The 27,771-nt window shown below is 43.0% G+C and overlaps 1 protein-coding gene across 1 annotated transcript in view; it reads left to right on the top strand.

Annotated features, from left to right (window-relative positions):
- The window catches only part of LOC141273492 (uncharacterized), a 123,270-nt gene that overhangs the window by 83,679 nt on the left and 11,820 nt on the right, over positions 1-27,771 (top strand). Inside the window, exons 4-6 of the mRNA XM_073685394.1 lie at positions 5,040-5,122; positions 10,732-10,963; positions 11,676-11,792. Coding sequence (XP_073541495.1) covers positions 5,040-5,122; positions 10,732-10,963; positions 11,676-11,792 — 432 coding nt within the window. The remainder of the gene's footprint in view (positions 1-5,039; positions 5,123-10,731; positions 10,964-11,675; positions 11,793-27,771) is intronic.

Genomic DNA, 27,771 nt, shown 5'->3' with positions numbered 1-27,771 from the left:
TGATCAAAGTGAAAATCGCACGGGTCCCACAGTGGGACTTGGTGAAAAAGTTAAGAAAAGTTAAATGAAATATGTAAAAAAAAAACCCCACACAAATCACTAAAATCAGTTTCTCCACTCAAAACGCAGCGTTTGTAATAAAACAAAAATAAACAAAAAACGCACACCTAATTGGTATCGCCGTCTGGAACTACCCGCTCTACAAAACTGTCGTGTTATTTAGTCCATTTGGCGATTGCCGTAAAAAATAAAATAAACTCGCCAATAATGACGCTTTTTCATCATACTGACTCACAAAAAAGTGAATAAAAAGCAATCAAAAAGTCATAAAAAAAAAAATGCATAAATAAAAACTCCAGACCGTCCTGCAAAAAATAAGCCCTAATATGGCTCATTTGGCAAAAAACTATAAAAGTTACAGCTCTCCGAATGCGACAATGCAAAATCCAAATTCTTTTTTGTAAAATACTGTTTAGTCTGTAAAAACAGCAAAGCATAAAAAAAATAAATCTGTTATTGCTGTAATCGTACCAACCCGGCGGACAGATTGGTCTTATCACTTTTACCGCATGGCGAATGGTGCAAAAAATTAAAACAACTGAATTGCTGTTTTTCTTCATTCTGTGTCTGAAAAATCTGAATAAAAAGTGATCAAAAATTACTATGTGCCCCAAAATGGTACCAAAAAAATCTGCAACTCGTTCCGCAAAAAAGAAGCCATCATACCGCTCTGTTCACCAAAAAATAAAAAAATTACAGATCTCAGTATGTGGCGACGAAAAGAACTACTTTTTATTAAAAAAAAAAAAAAAAGCATTCTTTCTGTATGGTGGCAGCAAAACCTAAAAAAAAAAACCCCATATAAATCTGGTATTGCTGTAATCTCACCAATCCAGAGAATAAATCTGCCTTATCACTTATACCGCACGGTGAACAGCAAAAAAATAAAATAAGAACTATTCTGGTACTGCTGTCTATTTCTTCATTCTGCCTCCAAAAAATCGCAATAAGGCTCGTCTCGCGTTTATCCTGCGCTCTCCACTGAGTGCTTACGTTGGGTTTCCGTGTAAATTCACCAAAACTGCAATTCAGACAAAAACCCCCAGATGGAGCCACTCACTTGTGAAGCTGATGGAGTCCCTTTGGACTGGTCTCTGTTCCGGCAGCGTAACATCATATTGTGCGCTAAAAAAAAAAAAGCCTAAGTGTGGACGACTATGGATCTCTGCACGCCTGGAAAAGATGGAGACCACCGGAGCAGACGTCGAACGGACTCCAAAGTGTCTCCATCTGCCTCTTTGTGGTGGGTGGTTCCGTTGGGGGTTTCTTCTGAGTCGCATTTTTGTTGGATTTACACGGAGACCCGGACGTAAGTGCTCAGCGTAGAACACAAGAATGTGATCAAGCTTTATTCTGGAAGCAATCGAAAATTATGTACCCTAATTTATCCCACACAATACCAGCCCCCTCTCAGGTCCCTCATCTGTAACTGGGACTATAGGGGGTCCCACGTTACTGGTAGAACAAAGACTCTGGAAAAGCAACAGCTCCCTCCCCCTCAAATAAAATCCCGTGAATTCTGCGCTCCCAAATCCAAATGAGCTATGATTTACGGGGTGTGTATTACTACACTTTATGGAGGCACAATGTAAGGGGCACTAAACTGGCGTATTTGGAATTCTCCATAATAAAGCGTGGCGTTGACATTACATTAGTCACTGCAGCAGTAGATGAATTCATTTGAGTTGTGTAATTTATACAATGGGGTCGCTTTTTGGGTTTTTCTGCTGTTCTGGCACCTTAGGGGACCCGCAAATGTCGCCCACAAATTATTCTACAAAAATCTATGCTCCAAAAGCCAAATAGTGCGCCTTCCTTCTCGGCCCTGATGTGTGGCCTTACAGTAATTTCTGACGACGTATCGGGCATCATCGCGTTCAGGAGAAATGGCATAACAAATTATGGGACCTGTTTTCTTCTATTATCCATTGCAAAAATGACAAATTTGGGGCTAAAACTACATTTTCGTGGGGAAAAAAAAAAAAATAAAATTTTCAGTATGACTGCCTAATGTTCTCAAATTCTATGTAGTACCTGTGGGTTCAAAATGTTCACTATACCCCTGGATAAAATCCTTGACGGGAGGAGTTTCCAAAATGGGGTAACTTGTTGGGGTTTTCTACTGTTTAGGCACATCAGGGGCTCTCCAAACACGACATGACACCCGCAGACTATTCCATCAAAGTCTACATTCCAAATTTCACTCCTTTCTATCCCCACACATGAGGTATCGGCATGCTCAGGAGAAATTGCACAACAAATTTTTTGGTCCTTTTTTTCTCTGGTTACCCTTGTGAAAATAAAATTGGGTCTGAAGTAAACATTTTATGAAAAAAAAGTTAAATGTTAACTTTTTCCTTCCATGTTGCTTCAGTTCCTGTGAAGGGTTAATAAACTTCTTGAATATGATTTTGAGCACCTTGAGGTGTTCCGTTTTAGAATGGTGTCACTTTTTGGTATTATCTGTCATATAGACCCCTCAAAGTCACTTCATATGTTATGTGGTCTCATTTTTCCAACAAAAAAAAAATCGCTGGTCAACTTTTAACCCTTTGGTTCCAAAATTGTTCTGTTGTAAAGTAGTCATGTGGGAAATGTTATTTATTAACTATTTTGTGTGACATATCTCTCTGATTTAAGGACCTAAAAATTAAAAGTTTGAAAATTGCGAAATTTTCGCCAAATTTCCGTGTATTTCACAAATAAACGCAAGTGATATCGAAGAAATTTTTCCACAATCATGAAGTACAATATGTCACGAAAAAACAATCTCAGAATCAGGGGGATCCATTGAAGCGTTCCAGAGTAATTACCTCATAAAGTGACAGTGGTCAGAATTGTAAAAATTGGCCTGGTCATTAAGGACCTAATTGGCTCCGTCCTTAAGGGGTTAATGTGTGCTTGTGTGTATTATTGCCGTTCAGCCCTATGTGTGGCATAATTTTTGAACAATGCGGCTATGGTTTTATAATCCTATACAACCCCTTTAAAACCGTAGCCCAATCTTATGTTGGAAGAACAGGAATGCCCACTATTTAGAAGGAAATACTGTCTCTTAATAAATTGAATACCTAAGATAAAACAAGTTGTTCTCCTCTAACATTATACTTTCCAGGACATTTCCATCCATAGTTGGGACATTAACGTATGTATTAGTATACACACACGTGGGGGTGTATGTGTGCATATAAAATAATATACAGCTCTGGCAAAAATTAAGAGACCACTGCAAAATTTTCATCTTCTCTGATTTTTCTCTTTATAAGTATAATTTTGAGTAAAATGTACATTGTTGTTTTAGTCTATAAACTACGGACAACACGTCTCCAAAATTCAAAGCTAAAAATTTTGTATTTTTTTGCAACAAATGAGAAATTGTCAAAATAATAAAGAAACAGTGCTTTCAGACCTCAAATAATGCAAAGAAAACAAGTTCTTATTCATTTAGTAACAACAATACTCATGTTTTAACTCGGGTAGAGTTCAGAAATCAATATTTGGTGGAATAACCATGATTTTTAATCACAGCTTTCATGCGTCTTGGCATGCTTTCCACCAGTCTTTCACACTGCTTTTGGGTGACCTTATGCCACTCCTGGCACAAAAATGTAAGCAGTTCTTCTTTGTTTGATGGCTTGTGACTATCCATCTTCCTCTTGATTACATTCCAGAGATTTTCAATGGGGTTCAGGTCTGGAGACTGGGCTGGCCATGACAGGGTCTTGATGTGGTGCTCCTTCATCCACACATTGATTGACCTAGCTGTGTGGCATGGGGCATTGTCCTCAGAGAACATTGCCTGAGCAGAAGGAAGCAAGTGTTTTTCAAGGATAACCTTGTATGCGGCTTGATTCATACGTCCTTCGCAAAGATTAACCTGCCCAATTCCAGGCTTGCTGAAGCAGTCCTCTATGGTCCAATCCTCTATGGTCTTTGGCAAACTGCAGCCAGGCTCTCCTTTGCTTCACATTGATGAAAGGCTTTTTTCTAGCTTTACATGTCTTGAGGCCTTGCTCTAGGAACCTGTTCCGAACTGTTCTTGCCCTGCACTTCACCCCAGCTGCCATTTGCCATTCCTTTTGTAGGTCACTTGATGTCATCCTGCGGTTGCTGAGTGACATTTGAATAAGATGACTGTCATCCCGGTCAGTGGAGAGTCGCTTTCACCCTCTGCCGGTCTGTAGCTTTGTTTTCTCCAATGTCTGCCGCTTGACCTTGTTGTAATGGACTGCTGTCTTCGAAATTTTAAGGGTGGAGGCAACATGACATTCACTGTATCTCTCTGCTAGTAAAGCCAGAATTGAGCCCTTCTTTTCCTCACTCAAGACTTTTCAATTCCTTTGGCATGGTTAAAAGTTATTTTTTCATTCAAATTACTTTTGGGCTATTCCTAGCACTTGTTTTGCCATCCAGCTTGTCCTATTGCAAGAGGATTGTGAAGACCACAGCAGTGTTTTTTATACTTTCCCTGGTTACATAAGATTTGGTTCAGGTGATCACCTAATCAGAAGCACATTAAGCAGAATGAGGTGGACTTTGGTTGGAATTCAACTGACCCTGGAATGGCTGTCAGACATGTAGAGATGGTGATCTTTAGAAAACTGTGCAGTGGTCTCTTAATTTTTGCCAGAGCTGTATATTTAGTATGTGACATGATGTGCCTGTGTCCCCTAGTTCTACAGGCTAAAGGGTCAGATGAGAGCTGCCAGAAACTTCAAACAGTGCGATGCCCCCACTGACCTGTGTGTGTGTGTTTTTATGCAGTTCTCATTTGACTCTGTAGAACTAAAGGACACAAGTTGGTTATTTGCATCATATACAGATGCTGAGAGCCATATAGCTCCGATCCAAAAATTGGCAAAAAGCAAGAGACAGACCAAGAACTAAAGGTGATGATGGTAAAGGGACAGATCCCGCAACTGGATGCTGAAGGGTGTCCATGAGAACCTCAATACTGTAGCCTCTTGTTTTCTTTCTAGAGTGAGGAGGACAAGATTCAGACGTGTGCCGTCCATGGGTGCAATAACACTTGTTATGAAGGATGCCAGCAAGTATTTTTCAGGTATCTGAACCGATCGTTAATATTAGTGATTAGATTGTCTTTAGTATCTTCTGTTCCTCATCACTATGTATTTGGTTCTTACCCAAATAATCAGGATGATGGCTGGATGAGCCATATACCAGGATTGGATGGATGGGCGGGTCATATACCAGGATTGGATGGATGGGCGGGTCATATACCAGGATTGGATGGATGGGCGGGACATATACCAGGATTGGATGGATGGATGGATGGGCCATATACCAGGATTGGATGGATGGATGGATTGGGCGGGCCATATACCAGGATTGGATGGATGGATGGATGGATTGGGCGGGCCATATACCAGGATTGGATGGATGGATGGATGGATGGATGGATTGGGCGGGCCATATACCAGGATTGGATGGATGGATGGATGGATGGATTGGGCGGCCCATATACCAGGATTGGATGGATGGATGGATGGATGGATGGATTGGGCGGCCCATATACCAGGATTGGATGGATGGATGGATGGATGGATTGGGCGGCCCATATACCAGGATTGGATGGATGGATGGATGGATGGATTGGGCGGCCCATATACCAGGATTGGATGGATGGATGGATGGATTGGGCGGCCCATATACCAGGATTGGATGGATTGGGCGGCCCATATACCAGGATTGGATGGATGGATGGATTGGGCGGCCCATATACCAGGATTGGATGGATGGATGGATTGGGCGGCCCATATACCAGGATTGGATGGATGGATGGATTGGGCGGCCCATATACCAGGATTGGATGGATTGGGCGGCCCATATACCAGGATTGGATGGATGGATTGGACGGCCCATATACCAGGATTGGATGGATGGATGGATGGATTGGGCGGCCCATATACCAGGATTGGATGGATGGATTGGGCGGCCCATATACCAGGATTGGATGGATGGATGGATGGATTGGGCGGCCCATATACCAGGATTGGATGGATGGATTGGGCGGCCCATATACCAGGATTGGATGGATGGATTGGGCGGCCCATATACCAGGATTGGATGGATGGATTGGGCGGCCCATATACCAGGATTGGATGGATGGATGGATGGATGGATTGGGCGGCCCATATACCAGGATTGGATGGATGGATGGATTGGGCGGCCCATATACCAGGATTGGATGGATGGATGGATTGGGCGGCCCATATACCAGGATTGGATGGATGGATTGGGCGGCCCATATACCAGGATTGGATGGATGCATTGGGCGGCCCATATACCAGGATTGGATGGATGCATTGGGCGGCCCATATACCAGGATTGGATGGATGCATTGGGCGGCCTATATACATTATACTGTGTGGAGCACTATATTGGGCCATGGTACAGAGGACTCGGCGACTCTGAGCTGTGTAGTTACTGAGGTCACTGTTCATTGCAGCCGACTTGTCTCGCGGAGCGCAGCGGGCCCCAGATTGGCTGCTGTTACAGCCTATGGAGCGTCATTCTCTGAACAAGGCTCTATAGCCTTTGAACGTCAAATTCGGGGATCGTTGTGGGAACGCAATGGACTACATCGGACCTGCATGGGATTTTTTTTCAAAAATAAATTGGTGAACTAGGGCAAGTGTCGGGGAGTATTTTTCTGTCTGTGGCTTTGTTTTGTTCATTATTAGGTTAGTTATGTGGGTGTCTGACGCCTCTCCATTACTAACCACAGGTCTTGATGCCAGATGTGATTTTTGACAATTAACAGCTGTCATCAACCCCAAGCCACATTACCCCAATTGCCACCGCAGCATGGCAATCAGGAAGAGGGGGAGAGCAAAGAGCCAGAATTGTCACGTTTAATGTGATGTGCCAATTTTAGGGCGGCTGCGCACTGGCATTTTTAAGGCTGGAAAGGGCACAATAACCAGGGATCTTCCCAGCTTGATGATATAAACCCGCAGCAGTCTGTGTAGGGGCGTGTGAAATTATATACCTACAGGACATTCATCCATTCTATTACACCCTTGCTCCTATATAAACATTTCTAAGGGAGCAGTGGTGTAATGTGTGACCAATCCCCCCCCCCCCCCCCCCCCCCGCTCCGTCCACTTTTATGGGAGCAGTAATATAGTGGACGGAGCGGGGTTATATATTACACCACTGCTCCCTTCGAAATGTGTGACCCTGCACCATACATTATCTACTGTGTATCTAATCCCATTCTGTGTGATACACTACACTTAGCCCTGTATCTGCTCCCAGCATGTTACTTTAAGTGTAACTAATCGCGCACATGATGCACTCCACGTATCTAACCCCAGTTTATGATCCAGCAAGCAGCACCAAATAGCAGAATCTGTGCTGCCAGCCGTCCTCTGTCACACTCACTGATCCTAAACTACATCCTCTTATCCTGTTACAAACACCTAGAAGGGGAGGAGAGGAGTGATGTCACACATGTGGGCTGGATCTGCTCACATTTACTGCAGTCTTCATCTGAGCTAGTTGTACACTAGGTTTTCATGGCAAATTTCAGCAGCTGCTCCCCCTAGTGTTTAAAAGTGTAAATGCCAAACTTTTTAAAATTATAATAATAATCTTTATTTTTATATAGCGCCAACTAGTGTTGAGCGATACCTTCCGATATCGGGAAATATCGGATCGGATTGGATCAGACCGATACCCAAAAATATCGGATATCGCAGATTCCGATACCGGAAACCAATGCAAGTCAATGGGACACAAATATCGGAATGAAAATAAACCCTTTCTTTCCTTGTAGGTTAATTCTACATGAAGGAAAACAACTAAGAATAATGAAGAATGTATTACATGAAAAGGCGGCAATTCATCAGCGGCATACACCGGTACCCGACAATTTAGAACAGAAAGAATAGAGCTTCACACACAGATTAGATAGATAGAAACATGTCAGTCACATATATAATAAGTACAGTGACAGTGTTGGTTACTGTACTTGTCATTTAGTGTTAAAATAAAGGATTTATTTAAAAAAAATTAGCGTCAGGTTCCCCGTAATTTTAGTCTCTAGCGGAGGTTAAGCAGACGGCTGGGGCAGATGTTTGAAGCCTGGGAAGGGGGTAATACCCACGGAGCTTCCCAGGCTACTAATATCAGCCCCCAGATGAATACCTAGCCTTTACTAGCTATTAAAATGGGGGACCCCAAAAAAAATGACGTGGGGTCCCCCCTATTTTAATAGCTAGCAAAGGCTAGGCAGAAAGCTGGGGGCTGATATTAATAGCCCTGGAAGGGTGCCATGAATATTGGCCCCCTCCCAGGCTAGAAACACCAGCCGTCAGCCGCCCCAGAAATGGCGCATCCATAGGATGTGCCAATTCTGGCACTTAGCCTCGCTCTTCCCACTGCCCTGTAGCGGTGGCAGTGGGGTAATAGGGCTGGGGTTGATGTCAGCTTATAATGCCAGCTGACATCAAGCCCAGGTTAGTAATGGAGAGGCGTCTATAAGACACCCCCATTACTAACCCCATAGTCAAAGTTACAAAAAAACACAAACACCCAGAATAAAGTCCTTTAATTGAAATAAACACACAATTCTTCATTGTTCTAAATTAAACCATACTTACGGTACCATCACGCCCATTCCAGCTGAAGCCAACGATCTCTTGCAATAAAAGTAAAATAATAAAGCAACCTCATCCTTCCCTTTCCATGGTTCCCAAGACGGCTCCAGCTCTGCTACATTCACAGAAAGCTGCCATCCAGCCTGTCATCCCGCAGACACTGAAGCGCAGGCATGCTTGCGCTTCTCAGTGTCTGGCTGTGACGGCATTCAGATGAGCCGAGTTCATGTCCAAGGAACTCAGCTCACCTCATGCACGTCACTGACAGTGTGGGAAAATTCTCACGCTGAAGCGCTGAGTGCAGGAGAATTTTCCCACGCTGTCAGTGACGTGCATGAGGTGAGCAGAGTTCATTGGACATGACCTCGGCTCATCTTTATGCCGTCACAGCGAGACACTGAGGAGTGCAAGCATGCCTGCGCTTCTCAGTGTCTGCAGCATGGCAAGCTGGATGGCAGCGTTCTGTTGCGATCCAGCCTGTCATCTCGATGTAGCAGAGCTGAAGCTGTCGTGGGAACCATGGAAAGGTAAGGATGATGTTGCTTTATTATTTTACTTTTATTGCAGGAGATCGTTGGCTTCAGCTGGAATGGGCGTGATGGTAAGTATGGTTTAATTTAGAACAATAAAAATTGTGTCTTTATTTCAATTAAAGGACTTTATTCTGGGTGTTTGTGTTTTTTTTTTTTTAACTTTGACTATGGGGTTAGTAATGGGGGTGTCTTATAGACTCCTCTCCATTACTAACCTGGGCTAGATGTCAGCTGGCATTATAAGCTGACATCAACCCCAACCCCATTACCCCACTGCCACCGCTACAGGGCAGTGGGAAGATCGAGTTTAAGTGCCAGAATTTCTGGGGTGGCTGACGGCTTGTGTTTCTAGCCTGGGAGGGGGCCAATATTCATGGCACCCTTCCTGAGCTATTAATATCAGCCCCCAGCTGTCTGCCTAGCCTTTGCTAGCTATTAAAATTAGGGGGGACGTCACATCATTTTTTTGAGGGGGTCCCTCATTTTAATAGCTAGTAAAGGCTAGGTATTCAGCTGGGGGCTGATATTAGTAGCCTGGGAAGCTCCGTGGGTATTACCCCCTTCCCAGGCTTCAAACATCTGCCCCAGCCGTCTGCTTAACCTCCGCTAGAGACTATAATTACGGGGAACCCCACGCCAATTTTTTTTTTTAATAAATCCTTTATTTTAACACTAAATGACAAGTACAGTAACCAACACTGTCACTGTACTTATTATATATGTGACTGACATGTTTCTATCTATCTAATCTATGTGTGATGCTCTATCTTTCTGTTGTAAATTGTCGGGTAACGATGCTGAATTGCCGGCCGGCTTTTTTAAAGAGACGGGTGCATGAAAACGCTATTTATTTTTTTTTAATAAATCCTTTAACACTAAATGACAAGTACAGTAAGCTGAGCGCTGCCATCCAGCTTGTCATCCTTCAGAGACGCTGCAGAGCGCAGGCATTATGGGAACTTCCGATTCCGGTATTCGATATTCTAAAAGTATCGGAACTCCGATACCGTGAATATCGGTCGATACCTGATGATATTTCAGTATCGGAATGCTCAACACTAGCGCCAACATATGCCACAGCGTGTACATACGTTATCTTATTTTACTTCATTAACAACAAATAATAAAAAATATATATATATATATAATTTATTTTTAATTGTTGAGAATTTTTTTTGATGGCCCCTTCAATTTAAAGGGCTGTTCTGATGTTCACTCCTCAGGAGGGCATGGTTCACCATGTTCCTGACTTCTTCATTGTTGAGAGGGGACACTCCTACTTGATTGACAGCGCAGTCGAGCAGTTTCTTTGCGCTGCAGGTTGGACTTGCACTCTCCCAATACTGCTATGTAGGGCACCCTTGTAGTATAGGCAGCGCTGTAAACAATAACATTTGCCCCGATATCTGGGGTAAAATTTAACAAAGGGAGAATTTAAAAAGTTGTTTCTCTATGCACTTACTACTTAACCAGACTCCACTAAGATGATGGGAATATGTCTTTATTATTTACAGGTTTCCAATGAATGATCCTAAACTGCTGTCCAAGTGGCTTGTAGCAATGCATCAACAGCACTGCACATCCTTAGCATCTAGAAGCGTTTGTAGTGATCATTTTACTGAGACAGACTACAGCCTATATCCTGGGTCTTCAGTACCTCATCTAGCACCAGATGCAGTGCCGTCTCTTCTCATTGCATTACCAAGAGAGATTCCAGCGGCAGTGGAACCTCGGGATGCACAACAGGTAATCCCATAACACAGTGATGCCCCCCATTATGTGAAAACCGCATTCACAGAAATATGTAATTTATATGGGGCACTCCTTATGTTAAAGCTGTTTTTTTTTTTTGTTTTTTTTCCCCTGAATTTAAAGAGTTGTCGAGTGCTGCCAATCTTGCCAGCTTCCTAGGAAGTCTCTGTAGTGTCATCTGTGCCACTCGCCTCCTGATTACGAAATGATTGGTGCCATGCAACCCCTTTTTAAGCTGGAGATTTTTTAAAGAGGTTTTCTCTTTTAAACCCCTCTTCAAAAAAGAAGCCCCAGAAATGAGCTGAATGCCACAGGCCCAGCTACTAAAACCTAAAATAATGTACATGTAATAAATGATTGGAGTCAGCCAGAGACTCAAGCACCATCAACTCATTTTGGCTTCAAGAGGAAACGTAAAGGTTACTCTATATATTTTCCCTTATCACCCCATACTGGCATATTGCTTGGCCACATTTTTGGTAACATTAGCTGAATGATGTCGTTGGCCAGTAAATTATTTAATACCACTCTTCACCACAGTAATTGGATATATCTCTGTAATAATATATCATGGGAAAACTGGAATATAGTTAGAATAAGCTTATTGATAAATACACTTTTCCTTACTCTACTTCCAAATGTCTTCTGGTAACTTATTTTCAAAGCTGCATAGTAGTATATCATTTTATGTATTTCTTTATTGTAGGCAGACCCTACAGGTAGCAATCAGCTGGAAGACCACCCCACAGACCCATCTGAAATCTTCCAAACCAGACTACATGAAATCAGTAATAAAGAGAGTTTATCAGCTAAAAAGCAGCAGGTATTGTACATACTGCAAACATACATGCATCCTCACAATAATGGTAACTTGTATGCCAGCTTTAGTCTGATTACTGATCACTTTATTAATGAGAAATTCTTTAACTTTGTAACTTACAGTACTGTATTGTTTCTACCTCTCAGGATTCTTAAAATATGGAGATATTAGTGTGCAATCAGTGAATGAGAACATACTTGTTTCCATTCAGATGCAGAAAGCCCCATTCACAGCTAGGCCTGCTCTCATCTGTGGATCCGATTTGTATCTAGCCTAGAAAATGCTCTGGGAGCTAAACAGCCCAGATTCCAGAATGATGCATTATAATAAATTATCAGTGAGATTAGTGTTGCTGCTGAATTTAGCTCACAGAGAATTGCCCAGATTGCATACTTCTCTGCTCGTTCACGGCTAGCTACTTACCTATTTGTAAGTGTGGCAAAATAGCAATTCAGCAATTGTTTTTTATTTACAGTATTCATTTTACAGTAAAACTGACCCGAAAATACGATTCCCTAGGTTAGTACGATTATGGCGATACCAAACATGCATAGTTTTATTTATGCAGAAAACAAATTCAAAAATTTGCTTGTCGCCATTTTCCAAGAGCCATAATGTTTTCAGGGTATGGAGCTGTGTGAAGGCTTGTTTTTTGCGCCCTGAGCCGATGGGTAAATTCAATGTTTTGATCTCCTATTACAGGTTTTTTGTGTTTGTTGCGGCAGCCAAAATACCGCAATTTTATTTACCGATCAGATTAATTTATTTTATGTTTTGATAGATCAGACTTTTTGAGGAACGCAGCAATCTCAAATATGTGCATTTTTTTTTTTTTAAATTGTGGGTGGAGGGGGTAAAGGATGGTGATTTGCTGAGGCCGGAATCGCCTGTGCCCGCTGTTAAAGGGCATGAATATTCAACCTCTCTCCACGCCCATGGGCGTGGGGAGGGGTGAATATTCATGCCCTTTAATAAGCGGGTACACAAGATAGCCCGGCAGGAGCCGCAGCGCGGCTACACTGTGTGGCGGCTATGAAGGAGCATGAAGTCACTGCTCCCCACGCACACAGTCGTGGCGTGGGGAGCAGTGACTTCCGGCAGCTGATCTCTCCATGTGAGCCGCGCATAGCAGTGACGTCATGCGCGACTCACATGGAGAGATCAGTGCGGGCAGACTGGACGCAGCGCTGGAGGAGAGAGAAGAAAGGTGAGTAGGAGTGTTTTTTTTTTTTTTTTTAGTTTTTTTTTATGTGCAGCCTGATGGGGATTAAGGGGGACCATGCGTACTAGGATAAGGATGAGGGGGCCATACATAACAGGATAAAGATGAGGGGGGCCATGCATACCAGGATGGGGACTAGGGGGGCCATGCATACCCTGACGGGGATGATGGGGCGGGGGGGGGGGGGGCATTCATACCAGGATGGGGATGATGGGGGGGGCCATGCATACCAGGATGGAGGGATGCCAGGCATACCAGGCTGGAGATGGGGACCATGTATAAAAGGAAGGGGGGGGGCATATATACCAGAATAGGGGATATTGTCCGAATTGGGGGATATTACCCTTATACCAGTGTCAGCAGAAGACCCCCTCCCCCTTTTGCTTACTTTTTTTTTTTTTCCCTCCTCTAAAACCTAGGTGCGTCTTATGGTCCGAAAAATATGGTAATATACAGTACAGACCAAAAGTTTGGACACACCTTCTCATTTAAAGCAAAGTTGCATATGAAATATAGGTTACTTGGTGAACTATTTTTGATCAAAGAAAGTATACAAGCCGTCCCACCAGCGACAAGGTGACCCTAAATTGGGACAGTCCTACACTGTCTATATTAAAAACTTTACTGTATATCAAAGTTGAAGTAATGCATATAAAAGGGTAGACAAATAGAACCGGGTCCCAATATCAGACCACCTAAGCCCGTGGTAAGCTACATATATACTAACCAGCTCAACAAGGGGGATGCAACACCCCTAATTTGCACAGAATGCAAACAAGACAAAAAACCAAGCAATGTGAACTGAGGTCTAAGATGGTACACATGCAAGAAATAGGAGCATGTTCACACTAGCAAAAAGATGCAAAAAAAATTTACAGAAAAATCTTAAAATGAGGTGTGTCCAAACTTTTGGTCTGTACTGTATATACTTTTAATTTTTTATTTTAATTTTTCTTTCTGTTCATTGTTCCCCTTAGGGAACTTGAACCTGCGATCGTCTTATTTCTGCTATATTAAGCAAATAAACAGCATTGCTGTATATAGTACAAAAAAATCATGGTTTTCCGTGAACACCAGCCACAGGCTTGCTTTATCAGGAGTACTGTGATGACAGACACGGGGTTTTCAGCACGAGAACTGTCTGAGGACTTGTAACCTTGAGATTGAAGATGGACTTGAGAACCAAAATTGTTGAATAATATCAACAGAGATCTTGATGTTCCTTTGTCCATGGTGTGCAACATAATCAAGAAGTTTACAACCCATGGCACTGTAGCTAACCTTCCTGTACATGGACAGCAGAGAAAAATTGATTAAAGGATGAAACGCAGTATAGTCCGGATGGTGGATAAGCTGCCCCAATCAAGTTCTAAAGAAATTTCAAGCTGTCCTGCAGGCTCGGTGCATCAGTGTCAGCGCAAATTATCTGTCAACCCTTTTTTTTTTCTTAAATCAGATAAATTTTTATTAAACATAACAAAACTTGGAACAGATATTACATGACAGTATTTGTTTTGCAATATTACAGTAAGTTCCCCCACTCCCTCCCCATGGAGACCTTTCTTTCTCTTTTTTTTTTTACCCCCCCCCCTTCTTTCCTTTCCTTTCCTTCCCCTTCTCCCTTTCCTTCTCTTCCTCTTTTCTTCTTTCCTTCTTCCCACTCCACTCCGCCATGCAGTTTACCAAGAGTTTTACTCTACAGTAGTATATATAGGTGTACTCTAATTAATCCTATCCAACCATGGCTGCCATAATTTATGGAAGTATTCCTGCTTATTCTTCTTGGTGTAAATACTTTTTTCAAGTTGAATTATATAGTTGGTTTGGGCAATGAATTCGCGTCTGGACGGGGGCTCCTCTCTAATCCAATATTTTGCAATTAATTTTCTGGCAATAAACAATCTTGTAATTGCTATTTTGGTCATGTCATGTCTGTTTTTATTTCCTCAACGTACCCTAATATACATGTCAGTGGGTACCTAGGGACAATACACCTATACACCATTCCAATACCATTCAACACTGCGATCGGAAAAGGAGGACAATGCCAAAGCATATGCAGTTTGTCTGCCTGAGATTGCTAGCACCTTGGGCAGTCGGAGTTAGACTTCAACCCTGCTTTAAATAACATATCAGGGGTTCTATACACCCTGTGGGTCACATACAGCTGTGATGTTCTCCCAGGCTCACTCATGGATAACTTGGGTATATATTCTAGAATGGACTTCCACCTATCGTTGTGTATCTCTCCCAAGTCTGTCTCCCACTTCCTTCTAGCTTTGATAGGGTGTCCTCCAAGAAAGGCATGCAGCAGGTCTCAATACACTTCAGATATTGCCCCTTTCGTTCCTCTGTTTTAAGTATAAAATCTAACATCAGATCTGTTTGTATTCCAATAGGCCCTCTTCTGCTTTGGGTCTGAAATGCATGCTGAACCGGTCTATATTGAAAGCCTTTTAGCCTTGGGAATTGAAATTCTTCCTATAACATTTCATATGATTTAAGCTTCCCTCTGTAAATCAACTGATAGATCAGACCAATACCCATTTCTTTCCACCCACCAAACCCCTTCATATTACTGAACTCCTGAAAATAGATGTTATCCTAGATAGGTGAAAACTTAGCGAAGTGAGTTACCCCCCTCCCCCCTAATCTGCTTGATTTTCTGCCACATTTTCTGTATTAGATTTATGGTATGGTAATGTGATCCCCATTTCTTGAAGATTCCTGCCTCCAGTCCCATACTTAATGGCGAAATCTTAATTAAGTGCTCCAAACTGACAGGTACCTGTCCCTTTCCCATAGTCTCCCCCCAGCTCTTGAGGTGTTGGCATTGTGCAGAAAAAGTATGACCAGGGACTATGGAGTGCTAGGCCTCCCTCCTCTTTTGGTTTCTGCAGTGTTTCCTGTTTAAGTCTGGGACTCTTCTTACCCCACACAAATTCTCCAAATAGTGATTTTATCCTACAGAACCTGCTCATTGGGATCCAGATGGGGAATTATGCAGCACATATAACAGTTGCGGCATTACAATCATTTTGAGGAGGTTCACTCTGCCCACCACCGATAAATGTAACTTATTCCATGCTGTGATTTTAGTGAGCAGTCTTTGTAATAAAGGACATATATTAAGCTCCACAAATGTCGTCAATGGAAGAGCTATATGAATCCCTAAATACTTAAATTGTTGGACCACCTTTAATTTGGTGAATAGTTCCACCTCCCCGGTACAGTCACCCTTTCCATCTATCGGCAGAACACACGACTTATCCCAGTTAATGAGTAGTCCCGATATCTGTCCAAAGCCCTCAATTGGTGTCACTACATTTCTGAAGGCTTCCCCAGGATTTTCCAAAAATAGTAGAATATTGTCGGCATATAAAGCTATCTTCTCCTCTGTTTTCCCCCCTTCACCTCCTGCGATCTTATTTTGGCAGCGAATGGCCCCACAGCTAGGGCAAACAACAGCGGGGACAACGGACACCTCTGTCTCGTACCTCTAAACAGAGGAAATCTTTCCGATAGTTTGTTATTCACTTTAATTCTGGCTGTTAGAGAGGAGTAGAGCAATTTTACCCATGAGGTAATCACTGGCCCGAACCCAAAGCTACTCAGCACCGACCACCGGTAGTTCCATTCCACACTGTCTAAGGCTTTATGTGCATCTAGAAATACCACCACTCTTACCCGCATTTTCAGCTGGAATTTGCATGTTTAAGTACAGCCTCCTTAAATTGACAGCAGTGGATTTATTTGGCATGAAGCCAGATTGGTCCGAGTGGACTAGCTTGTCTATTACCCGGGTTAGTCTGTTCGCCAGAGCCTTGGCCAGTGTATTGATATCTGCAGTCAAAAGTGATATTGGTCTGAGTCTGGCAGCTGTGGATCTTTTTCAGCTATGGGAATGACCACAACAATGGCCTCCCTCATAGATGCGGGTAACACTCCCCTCTCCAGCGCCTCATCAAATGCCCCTTACAACTTAGTTATTATTTCCTCATTGAGGTTTTTGTATACTTCAGCTGGGATGCCGTCTGCCACTGGTGCCCTGTCCCCCCGCCATGGATGCCAAAGCCTCTCCCAATTCCTCTGCTGAAATCGGTTCGTCTAGCTGTTCTCTGTCTTCGTTGCTTAACTTAGGTAGGTGAGCCTCCCCTAGGAAAGCATCAATCTCCCCTTCCACCTGCTGCGACTGCGAGGAGTATAACTTCCTGTAAAATACCCTAAAGACTTCCAAAATTTGCCCCCCTTGAGTAACTACACTACCATTCTCTTGTTTTAATGCATATACATGTGCTGAGTCCCGCTGCACAGAAGCCACCACTGAGAGCAGATGTCCTACTTTTTCAACCTCTGCATAGAAAGCATCTTTTTGAAATGCCCTCAACCTTTCTGCCTTGTGCAAATGTAGTTTATTTACTTCTTCCTGAGCAGCCTTCATGTGGTTTTGTGTGTCCTGTGAATTCTGGTTACTCGGCTCTCCCTTCACTACCCTCAATTCTTCCATTACCGTTATATCCTTGTTTCTGGATGTAGTCTTATGCCTTGATATGTCGCTGAACAAAATCCCCCTTAAATATGCCTTCATAGTGTCCCAAACAATGTGTTGCTCTGCACTACCCTCGTTAAGCCAAAAAAATTCTGCAACCTCATCACCAATCTTCCCCATGTCTAGGAGTTGCAGCCAAAAAGGATGAATCTTCCATCCCAACCCCGATTTTACTCCCCTGGTCCTGAATTTGTAGTAGCACCACTAGCGGACTGTGGTCACCACTCTTGGTAAATACTCCACCTCCTATACCAAATTATCCATCCATTCATTTCCCAGGGCTACGTCTATACGGGACAAAGAGCCATATGTGGCCGAATAGCAGGAGTAGCAGTACTTATCCACATTTCGTACCCGCCATAGATCTGTCAAGGCTACTTCCTTTAAATAGTTACCAAACGCTGTCTCATTCCCCTCATTCCTCAACAAGGCATGTTTTCCCTTATCCCAGTGGTCATTGACAATATTGTTTACATCACCCACTATAAACCTAGGAACCCCTACCCATCTACCCGATATTTCAAAGAATTTCCTGCATCTCCCTCCCCCCCCCCCCCCCCCCCCCGAGTATGGCAGAGGGATATATACAGACATAATGCATAATAGTTTATTGAAAATCTTACACACTACAAATACATATTGGCCATCTTTGTCTATTGACACCTCTACCTCTACCAACTGCGTGCTTGAGTGTACCAGTATTGACACCCCTCCAGCGTAGGCTGAGAATGTCGAGTGATACGTCTTCCTCACCCATCTCTTCTGTAGCACAGCTATTTTTTCACTAACCAGGTCTGTTTCCTGAAGGCATATCATCGAGGGCCTCTGTTGCATAATATATTGCAGTATTGCTGTTCGTCTCTTGTTGTTAGATAAGCCTCTAACATTCCAGTTTAACATTTTAACTCTTGCTCCCATCATAGTCAATGATATCAGTATTCCCCCCCCCCCCCCCTCCCTCCCTCCCTCCCGGAGCCCTCCCTTCTCTAACCTACTGCCCCCCCGATTCCCCATTTTAAAACTCAACTTAAACTACCCCTCGAACTTCCCCAACCCTTTCCCCACAGGAACTTTACCAACTTTTTGTTTTAATACCTATACCGCACGCTCTATACGAGGAAGGAATGCCTTTCCGCAACCTAGCAATTATTAGGGTCTGATTTCGGACACTTTACTACTCTTCTAGTTAACTCTCCACAACTTCGTCTCCCGCCCACCGATAACAGAATAAAATGCCTGTTGCGCCGCCAAACACAACCATTATAAACCTTTTCGTCCCGCAGTACCAAAGGACAATTATTCTATAACCATTCAAATTTTACAATCTTAATAACAATTAACTCTTAAACAACCAGAGCCTTCTTCAGCGGACCCCATCTGCTCTGATACGTTTTCCATTCTGATCCAGCCAAATTGTCGCCTCCTCAGGGGTCTGAAAAAATGTGTACCCCTCCCAGAGCCCTTAATTTGGCTGGATATAGCATTGAGTAAGCCAAATCCAGTCCCTGTAGTCTCCTCTTGACCTCTCCAAATTTCATTTTGAGCTTTTGAACTGCCGTGGAATAGTCCGGGTATATAGCTATCCGGTTGCCATCAAGTCTTCCATGTCTCTGGCCCTTCTAAGTAGGAGATCGTGGTCTCGGTAGTTTAGGATTTTTGCCAGGATAGATCTTGGGGCCGACCCTGGGGGTAAGGGTCTTGATGGTACTCGATGAGCACTCTCCACTGAACAATTTTTTAAGGCTGTCTCCTCCAAACTTTGGTTTTCAGCCATGATTTGATATAATCTGTGTGGTTGTTCCCTTCTACCTTTTCAGGCATTCCAATTATTCTTAGATTGTTCCTACGGGAACGTTTTTCAAGATAGTCTGTTTTAAATTCCAGCTCCGAAATGCGCTGGACATATTTTTTCTCCCTTTGTAACAGTTCAGCAATCTGATCTTCAGCACTGCCTACACGCTCCTCCACTGCTTCCGTCCTCTCCTCAGCTTTCTGCATGGCAGTACTTAAATTAGCCATTTCAACCTTTAAGCCAACCTGCAGGGTCAGGGCTGTGAGTGCAGATTTGTAAAATGTCACTACTGAGAATACATCCTTCAGTGTTGGTTCATTCACAGCTGCTTCACATGAGTCTACAGGCTGTTCACTGTGTGCAGGGGCTTGTGAGGTTGCTGCAAGGGGGGATGTGTCACACTTATTCTGTGAATTATCAGCATGCATGGGGATCTGCTGAGTAATGGGGCTGTATTGTGCCTGGAACTGCTTGCTGTTCTACTCCCCAGTGTCCTCTACACCTCCAGCCTCCTCATCTCCAGCTCCCTGCTGCTGCCTCTCTGCTCCCTCCACTCTGGCAAACTTCTCCAGCCTGGAGATCACCTCCATCTTCCTCCTGTATGCAGCCCTTGCCTTGGCCGCCTCCTCCTCTGCTGATCCAGCTTCATCTTGGGTCCGGGTACTCCCCTCTGTCCCCAGCTCTTTCTGCCTCCTGCGAGTCATCTGGATCTCGGATGTAGCCTCCGACAGGTTCCTCAAGCTCACCGCAATCTCGGGAACCAGAGCAGCTATCTGAGGCGTTTGGCGGTGCCTCCGTTTAGCCCTGTATTCGGTATGTGCAGCGGGAGAGCTCCAACACACGTCCTCACATGCCCTGCTGGGCCACGCCCCCCATCTGTCGACGTTTGAATGAAATGAAACGCTATGGCAGGAGACCCACTGCTGACACAGGTATGAAAAAGCTTGACTGCAGTTTGCCAAAAAACATACGTAAGCCAAAATCCTGTGAAAGTCTTGTGGACAGATGAGACCAAGATAGAGCTTTTTGTTAAAGCACATCATTTTACTGTATACTGAAAACGCAATGAGGCCTACAAAGAAAAGAACACAGTACCTATAGTCAAATATGGTGGTGATTCAAAGCTGTTTTGAGGTTATTTTGCTACCTCTGGCATTGGGTGCCTTAACTGAAGATTACCAAAGGATTTTGGTTTGCATCCTAGGTCATGGGTTTTCTAGCAGGACAATAACCCCAAACATACTTCAAGAAGCACCCAGAAATGGATGGAAACAATGCTCTGGAGAGTTCTGAAGTGGTCAGCGTTGAGTCCCGAACTAAATCCCATTGAACACCTGTGGAGATATCTTAAAATTGCTGTTGGGAGAAGGTACCCTTCAAATATGAGACATGGAGCAGTTTGCAAAAGAGCAGTCCAAAATTCCAGTTGTAAGAGGTGTAAGAAGATGATAAGTTATAGCATGCGATTGATTGCAGTTATTCCAAAGGTTGTGCAACAAAGTATTAAATTTTTCCCCTCCCATTTTGGGGATTTTGTGTGAAATTATGTCCATATTTTTTTTTTTTTTTTGTGTAGTTCCAATACAAAACACATCTTTTTCTGAAACCATTTGAAGGGTGCCACAGGCAGTGCAGGCGCGATCTCCGCCGGGTGTCAGCTGATAACACCCGGTGTCAGCTGTGACAATGTGCTGGGAGCGGTCCCGCAGCGCTCCCGGCACATTAACCCCTGCAATGCTGCGATCAAAGTCGATCACAGTATTGCGGTGGCAAGGGGAGGTGATCGGGTTACTCGCCTCTCCTGCCGGCCTCCAGCGCTGTCTGCCGTGGCTTCCCGGATGTTGCCATGACAACCCGATGTCGTTATGACAACATCCGGGTCACCAGACAGCAGGAAGATATTTTGGTCATAAGCAGTGCATGACCAAAATATCTTTTGCATCTGCAGCGCTGACAGCCTGTATAGCACAGGGATGGTGCTCCATCCCTGTGCTATACAGGCAATCAGAATAAAAAAAGTGAAAGTCCCATAGTGGGACAAGTAATAAAAGTAAAAAAAAGTGTTAAAGTGGGGGAAAAAAATAAATAAAAAAATTGTAAAAATATGAAAAAAATATAAAAAAATAATCCACCAAAAATATAATGTACCCATCAATAAATATTATTATGAAAAAATAAATAAAATTACACAAATTTGGTATCGCCTCGTCCGGAACGACCTGACCTATAAAGCTGTCCCACTAGTTAACCCCTTCAGTGAACACTGTAAAAAAAAAAACAAAAACAAAAAAAAACAATGCAAAACACAATGCTTTATCATACCGCCAAACCAAAAATGGAATAACACGCAATCAAAAAGACAATTATAAATAAAAATGGTACCGCAAAAAACAAGCCGCCATACAGCTCCCATCAGCTGAAAAATAGTTATAGCTCTCAGAATAAAGCGATGCAAAAAATTATTTTTTCTATAAAATAGCTTTTATTGTGTAAAGGCGCCAAAACATAGAAAAACAATATAAATGTGGCACCGCTGTAAACGTACTGACCCGAAAAATAAAGCTACCTTATAAATTTTACCACACGCGGAACAGCATAAAAAAATGTAAAAAAAAATGCCTGAATTGTTGGTTTTTGTTTATTCTCTCTCCCAAAAATCGGAATAGAAAGCAATCAAAAAATGTCACGTGCCTGCAAATGGCACCAATAAAAACGTCAACTCATCCCGCAAAAAAACAAGCCGTCTAATGACTGTCGGCCAAAATATGGAAAAATTATAGCTCTCAAAATATGGCGATGCAAAATCTAGATTTTACAAAAAAATGCGTCTTTTAGTGTGTGACAGCTGTCAGTCATAAAAACCCGATTTGATTCTGGTATCGCTGTAATCGCACAGACCCGGAGAATGAAGTTGTCTAATCACTTATACCGCACAAGGAACGGTGTAAAAAATAAACTCTGGGGTTGGGTTTGGGGTTAGGATTGGGCTAGGGTTGGGGTTGGGATTTTTTTCGAAAGTAAAAAAGATGACGATATGGCGACTAGTGTTGAGCGCAAGTGGTCGCTATTTGAGTTTGCATTGGGTGCTCGGGTATGCACTGAGTATCGCGGGTGCTCGAGTGGCATGCTCGAGTCTCCGCCGCATATGCTTCGCGGCCAAAAACACCTCGCGGGGATTGCCTGCCATGCACGAGCGATCCCCTCATGGTTTTTTGGGTGTCTAATAACTGTGAAACATGCGGGCGGGGACACTAGCATGTCACTCGAGCACCCACGATACATGGTGCATACCCGAGTACCCGATGCAAACTCAAGTAGCGAGCACTTGTGCTCAAGACTAATGACAACTTATTCAATATGATGACCTAATGTTATCCAATTCTGTGTTGTACCTCTGGGTTTAAAATGTTCACTATACCCCTTAATAAAATCCTTTTGAGGGGTGTAGTTTCCAAAATGGTGTCACTTGTGCGGGGTTTCCACTGTTTAGGCACATCAGGGGCACATCCGCAAATTTTACATTCAAAAAGTCAAATGGTGCTCCTTCCGAACCCTGCCGTATGCCCAAGCAGTGGTTTTCCCCCACATATGGGGTATCTGCTTACTTAGGAGAAATTGCATAACAAACTGCATGGTGCAATTTCCCCTATTATTATGAAAATGCAAAATTGGGGGCTGAAAAAACATTTTTGTGGGAATAATGTGAAAATTTTATTTTTACAGCTCAATGTTATAAACTTCTGTGAAGCACCTGGGGGTTAAAGGTGCTCACCACACATCTAGATAAGTTCCCTGAGGGGTCTAGTTTCCAAAATGGGGTCACTGTTGGGGGGTTTCCACTGTTTAGGCACATCAGGGGCTCCCCAAACGCGACATGGCGTCCGCTAATTATTCAACCAAATTTTACATTCAAAAAGTCAAATGGCGCTCTTTCCCTTCCGAACCCTGCCGTGCGCCCAAACAGTGGTTTTTCCCCACATATGGGGTATCTGCATGCTCAGGGCTAATTGCACAACAAATTTAGGGGTCCATTTTTTCCTCTTACCCCTGCGAAAATAAAAAAAATTGGGTCTAAAGTAACATTTTTGTGAAAAACCGTTAAATGTTTGTTTTCTTCCACATTCCAAAAATTCCTGTGAAGCACCTGAAGGGTTAATAAAGTTCTTGAATGTGGTTTTGAGCACCTTGAGGGGTGCAGTTTTTAGAATGGTGTCACTTTTGGGTATTTTCTGTCATAAAGACCTCTCAAAATGACTTCAAATGTGATGTGGTCCCTAAAAAAAAAAAGTTTTGTAAATTTTGTTGGAAAAATGAGAAATCGCTGCAATGTATGAGACCAGCGATCCAAGTAAAAAATATTCATGTCCTACAGGGGGTAAAAAACATAACAAAAACACACAAAAGCGGACACATCACAAAAAGACATTTCGCCACTTAAAACGCAGCAATTGTGTTAAAACAAAAATAAAAAAGTACACATAATTGGTATCGCCGTAAAAAATCATAGTAAAAACATATCAAATGCCGCCTTTTCATCATACTGACTCACAAAAAAGAGAATAAAAAGTGATCAAAAAGTCATATATAAAAAAATGGTATAAATAAAAACCCCAAACCATCCCACAGGAAACAAGACCTAATATGGATCATTCAGCAAAGAAAATTAAGTTACAGCTCTGAACATAACGATGCAAAAACAAATTCATTTTTATAAAATAGAAAAAAAATAAAGCAAAACCTTAAAAAAAAAAAACACTAAATCTGGTATCCCTGTAATTGTACTGACCCTAAGAACAAATCATCTTATTACTTTTACCTCACAGCGCAAAAAATAAAAATTAACTGAATTGCTGGTTTTTGTTAATTCTGAGTATGAAAAATCTGAATAAAAAGCGTTAAAAAAATATTATGTACCCCAAAATGGTACCAAAAAATCTGCAACAGGACCGCCCACCGGAAGCTGAGGGAGCAGGACGTGTCTGGGAAGAGCTCCTGCTGAGCCCTATTTTAAGGGAAGTTTCTGGCTCCCTTTGACTTTTTCCTCGGTTTGTTGACCTCTCAGAGCCTGCAGAAGCGGCTCCCCGGTGCGTGATACCGGAGCCTCAAGCAGAAGACTGAGTCCTGGCCTGTGCGCGGCCGCCATCTTGGACACGAGGAGACGCATCACCGGAGCCTGTCTCCGCTCCTGCTGCACTCCCTTGACAGGAATCTTTACTAGCCAGGGGTAAGTGCTTCGGAGCGGCACCCCCTGATCACCTGTAAATGAGTCACTTACCTCTCCCTCGTCCTCCTTGGGGGTCCAGAGACGTCGGGGCGGCCTGCATGGAGTGCGCCGCGTCCTCTGTTGAGTCCTGCAGAGCGGGGCGTCAGGACTTTCCCTCGGACGGTGTGTAGTGTGGGGCGGGGAGGCTGCTGGTCCCAGGCTCTGTGTCGGCCTGGCGGTGGTGGAGGTGATGTGGAGAGAGGCTGGGGCCCTCCCACCTCCCATCTTTGTGGAGGTCAGCACATCAGTGAGGTAGTGCAACGGAGACTTTTGAGGCTACTCTTGCGCTTTGAATTTGGCCCAAACAGAGCATCAATACCCTGATAATTCTCCTCTATACTCTGTTCACTACAGGGTCATTTTTTACATCAGTGGAGTAATATGTGAGTTTGTTAAACTCCAAATATCCGTCCTCCATTGCTAATTACATCAAAACTCCATCCAGTGGACATTTGAATTATAACAATATTTTTTTTTTTTTTATCATTTACTTCATACACCATCTTGAGGCCCACAGGAATATTGCAGTCTCAATTTTTTACTACTATTGTTCACTCACTACTCCTATGATACCACCGAACTCTCCATGGTCATCTAATAACCAGACTTGACCCCACATATTCAGTTTTATTACTGGACCTGCTCTGGCGATCCCTCCATTTCTTATCATGAAGTAGCTACTGTCTACAAACAATTATTCTGTGAGTCTTCCGGTTCAGGCGCCGACCATGTGATCTCTGATTATCTGCTCATGTTCTCCCCCCTGTACATCGCCTCCAAGCTCCTGATTCCCCCCCCCCCCCCCGCAGCTCAGAAATTTTTTGAAAGTTTCACACAGCTGAAGGTCGTCTTCGAACAATATCTTTTGGCCTATATGGACCGCTACCTTCTCCGTAGCGGGCAAAAACAATCTTCCTTTTCCAATCACTCTGACTTCTCCAATCTTCATAATATGGCTCCTACTCTAGACCAAGAGGAACAGCCCGCCCAATCTGAAGACGGAGGGGATCTATGTCAACCCCCTAAAACGCCCCGCAATTCTACTTCTAGGAAAGGGGAATCACAAATGCACCCTTCGGAACTAGTGGCTGAGGTCACTGCTAGGCTACTTCCTGAAATCAAAACCATAATTCAATCCACACTAAATACTGCCCTGCTGGATCTTCAGGCCAGACAGGAAGAACAAGCCGAACAGCTCACTGAGTTAGAATCACGAGTATCAAACATTGAAGATGATTCAAATGAGGACCATTCCAAAATAATGGCTATTGTTCGTGAAAACACAATTCTGAGAGACCGTATAGATGACCTTGAGAACCGCTCTCGCAGAAGCAACCTGCGTTTGGTGGGTCTACCTGAATCGTATCTACAGAACACTCTGAAACCCCTATGTGAGAACGAAGTCCCAAAAGCCCTAAAACTATCTAAAGGTGGAAAGGGTCCACAGAATTGGTCCTCCACCCTCTGTCTCTGGAGCCCACAATACAAACCTGCCAAGACAGGTCATTATGAAATTTTTGGATTTCAATGATAAAGCTGACATTATCCGAGCATACAAACAATTAAACTGCCCATTGATCATTCAAGGCCATAAAATCTTGCTTTTCGAAGACTACTCCATTGAAGTAACCAGGAAAAGGAAGTCCTTCAGCTCTATATGCACCAGACTGCACAAAGAAAAAATTCGCTTTCAACTCCGCTACCCGGCTACTCTACGCCTGAAAGACACAGATGGCTCTTTCTGGGAATTTATCTCGCCTGATAAAGCAGAATCTTTTGTCAGCAGTCTCCTAGGACCAGGGGCCAGCCCTGAACAGACCTACCAGGCAATAACTCCCTCTAGCTCACGGTCCCCTAAGAGACCCACGAAACGAGGAGACAAAGGAGACCAGAGTTATAACAATCGTTGATTTATTGCGTTTCTCCTTTTATACACCTGGAGGCTCTGGAGTGAAAGTCTTTTATGGAGGCAATTGCTTAAGAAAAATTCTGATAAAATAACTTAAGGGGGATTTAAATGTAATTTGTTATATTACACACATGGTCGGGCAGAAGTGAAGCCCAGGAGATTGTTTTTTCCCTAGCGAGCAGTTAACAATGTTCACGCTCTTGCTAGGTCAGTTCTATAAAACTTTGGTTTATTGTTATTTGAAATTGTTTCACTTGTTCGAGCTTTGCTCTTTAGTACATAATCTGACTACATGTCATCATTATTTTGTAAGCTGTTCACCAAAGATGTTTATCTCTACAGTCTTTGAATATGTATATCGTATGTTGGAATGTTAAAGGTTTGCGATGTCCCCAAAAACGGATGAAAGTCCTTAGACACTTAAAACGTTTAAAGCCCGATATAGCCCTCCTACAGGGGAATTTTGGCGTATACTTTTTCTCACAAGAGTTATGAAAAAATATAGTGAACTATCCTCTGAACTGAAACAAGTCTACACTACATTTCTTCTTGACCCTTCCCCTCTAAATAAAACACATTGGTCTCAAAACAATCTGAATTTAACCAATACGCAGATAGGAGAGAAAAATTCCATTTATCTCAAACAGAAGCATACTTTTATAGGTTTGGCAACAAATCAGGGAGGATGATGGCCAATCTGGCAAGAGGTCTGAAAAAGCCACAGGGAATTTTCCAATTAAGAAATATCAACGGGGTAATTCACACGAATCCTAAATCAATTAATGAGATTTTAGGCTCATTCTATAAGGACCTATACAAAAATCCAAAACAAACCTTGCCCCTCTCTGATACACTCTTAGATAGGGTCAAACTACCTTTATTACTAATACAATTAGAAATTTGAAACCAAACAAAGCCCCTGGACCTGATGGATACACTTCTGACTTCTTTAAATCCTTAACGGAAGAGATTTCCCCCTTGTTATTATCGAACTTCAACAAAATAATCAATGGCAATCCCATTTTCCCTTACACAAATATGGCCTATGTCAAATTATTACTAAAACCAGGCAAAGATCCATTATCCTCCAATTCATACAGACCGATTTCCCTTATAAACATCGACATTAAGCTTTTATATAAAATAATGGCTGACAGACTGGCCTCTATTCTACCCCACCTTATATCCCATGCACAAGCAGGCTTTGTTAAGGGTCTCTCAGCCACACTAAATATTAGGAAAGTATT

Source organism: Phyllobates terribilis, unplaced genomic scaffold (genome assembly GCF_046119375.1).
Source record: "Phyllobates terribilis strain yellow unplaced genomic scaffold, ASM4611937v1 Scaffold_1__5_contigs__length_1240528914, whole genome shotgun sequence".
Lineage (NCBI taxonomy): Eukaryota > Metazoa > Chordata > Amphibia > Anura > Dendrobatidae > Phyllobates > Phyllobates terribilis.
Note: the sequence above shows the minus strand (reverse complement) of the source record. Positions and strands in the feature narration are given on the sequence as shown.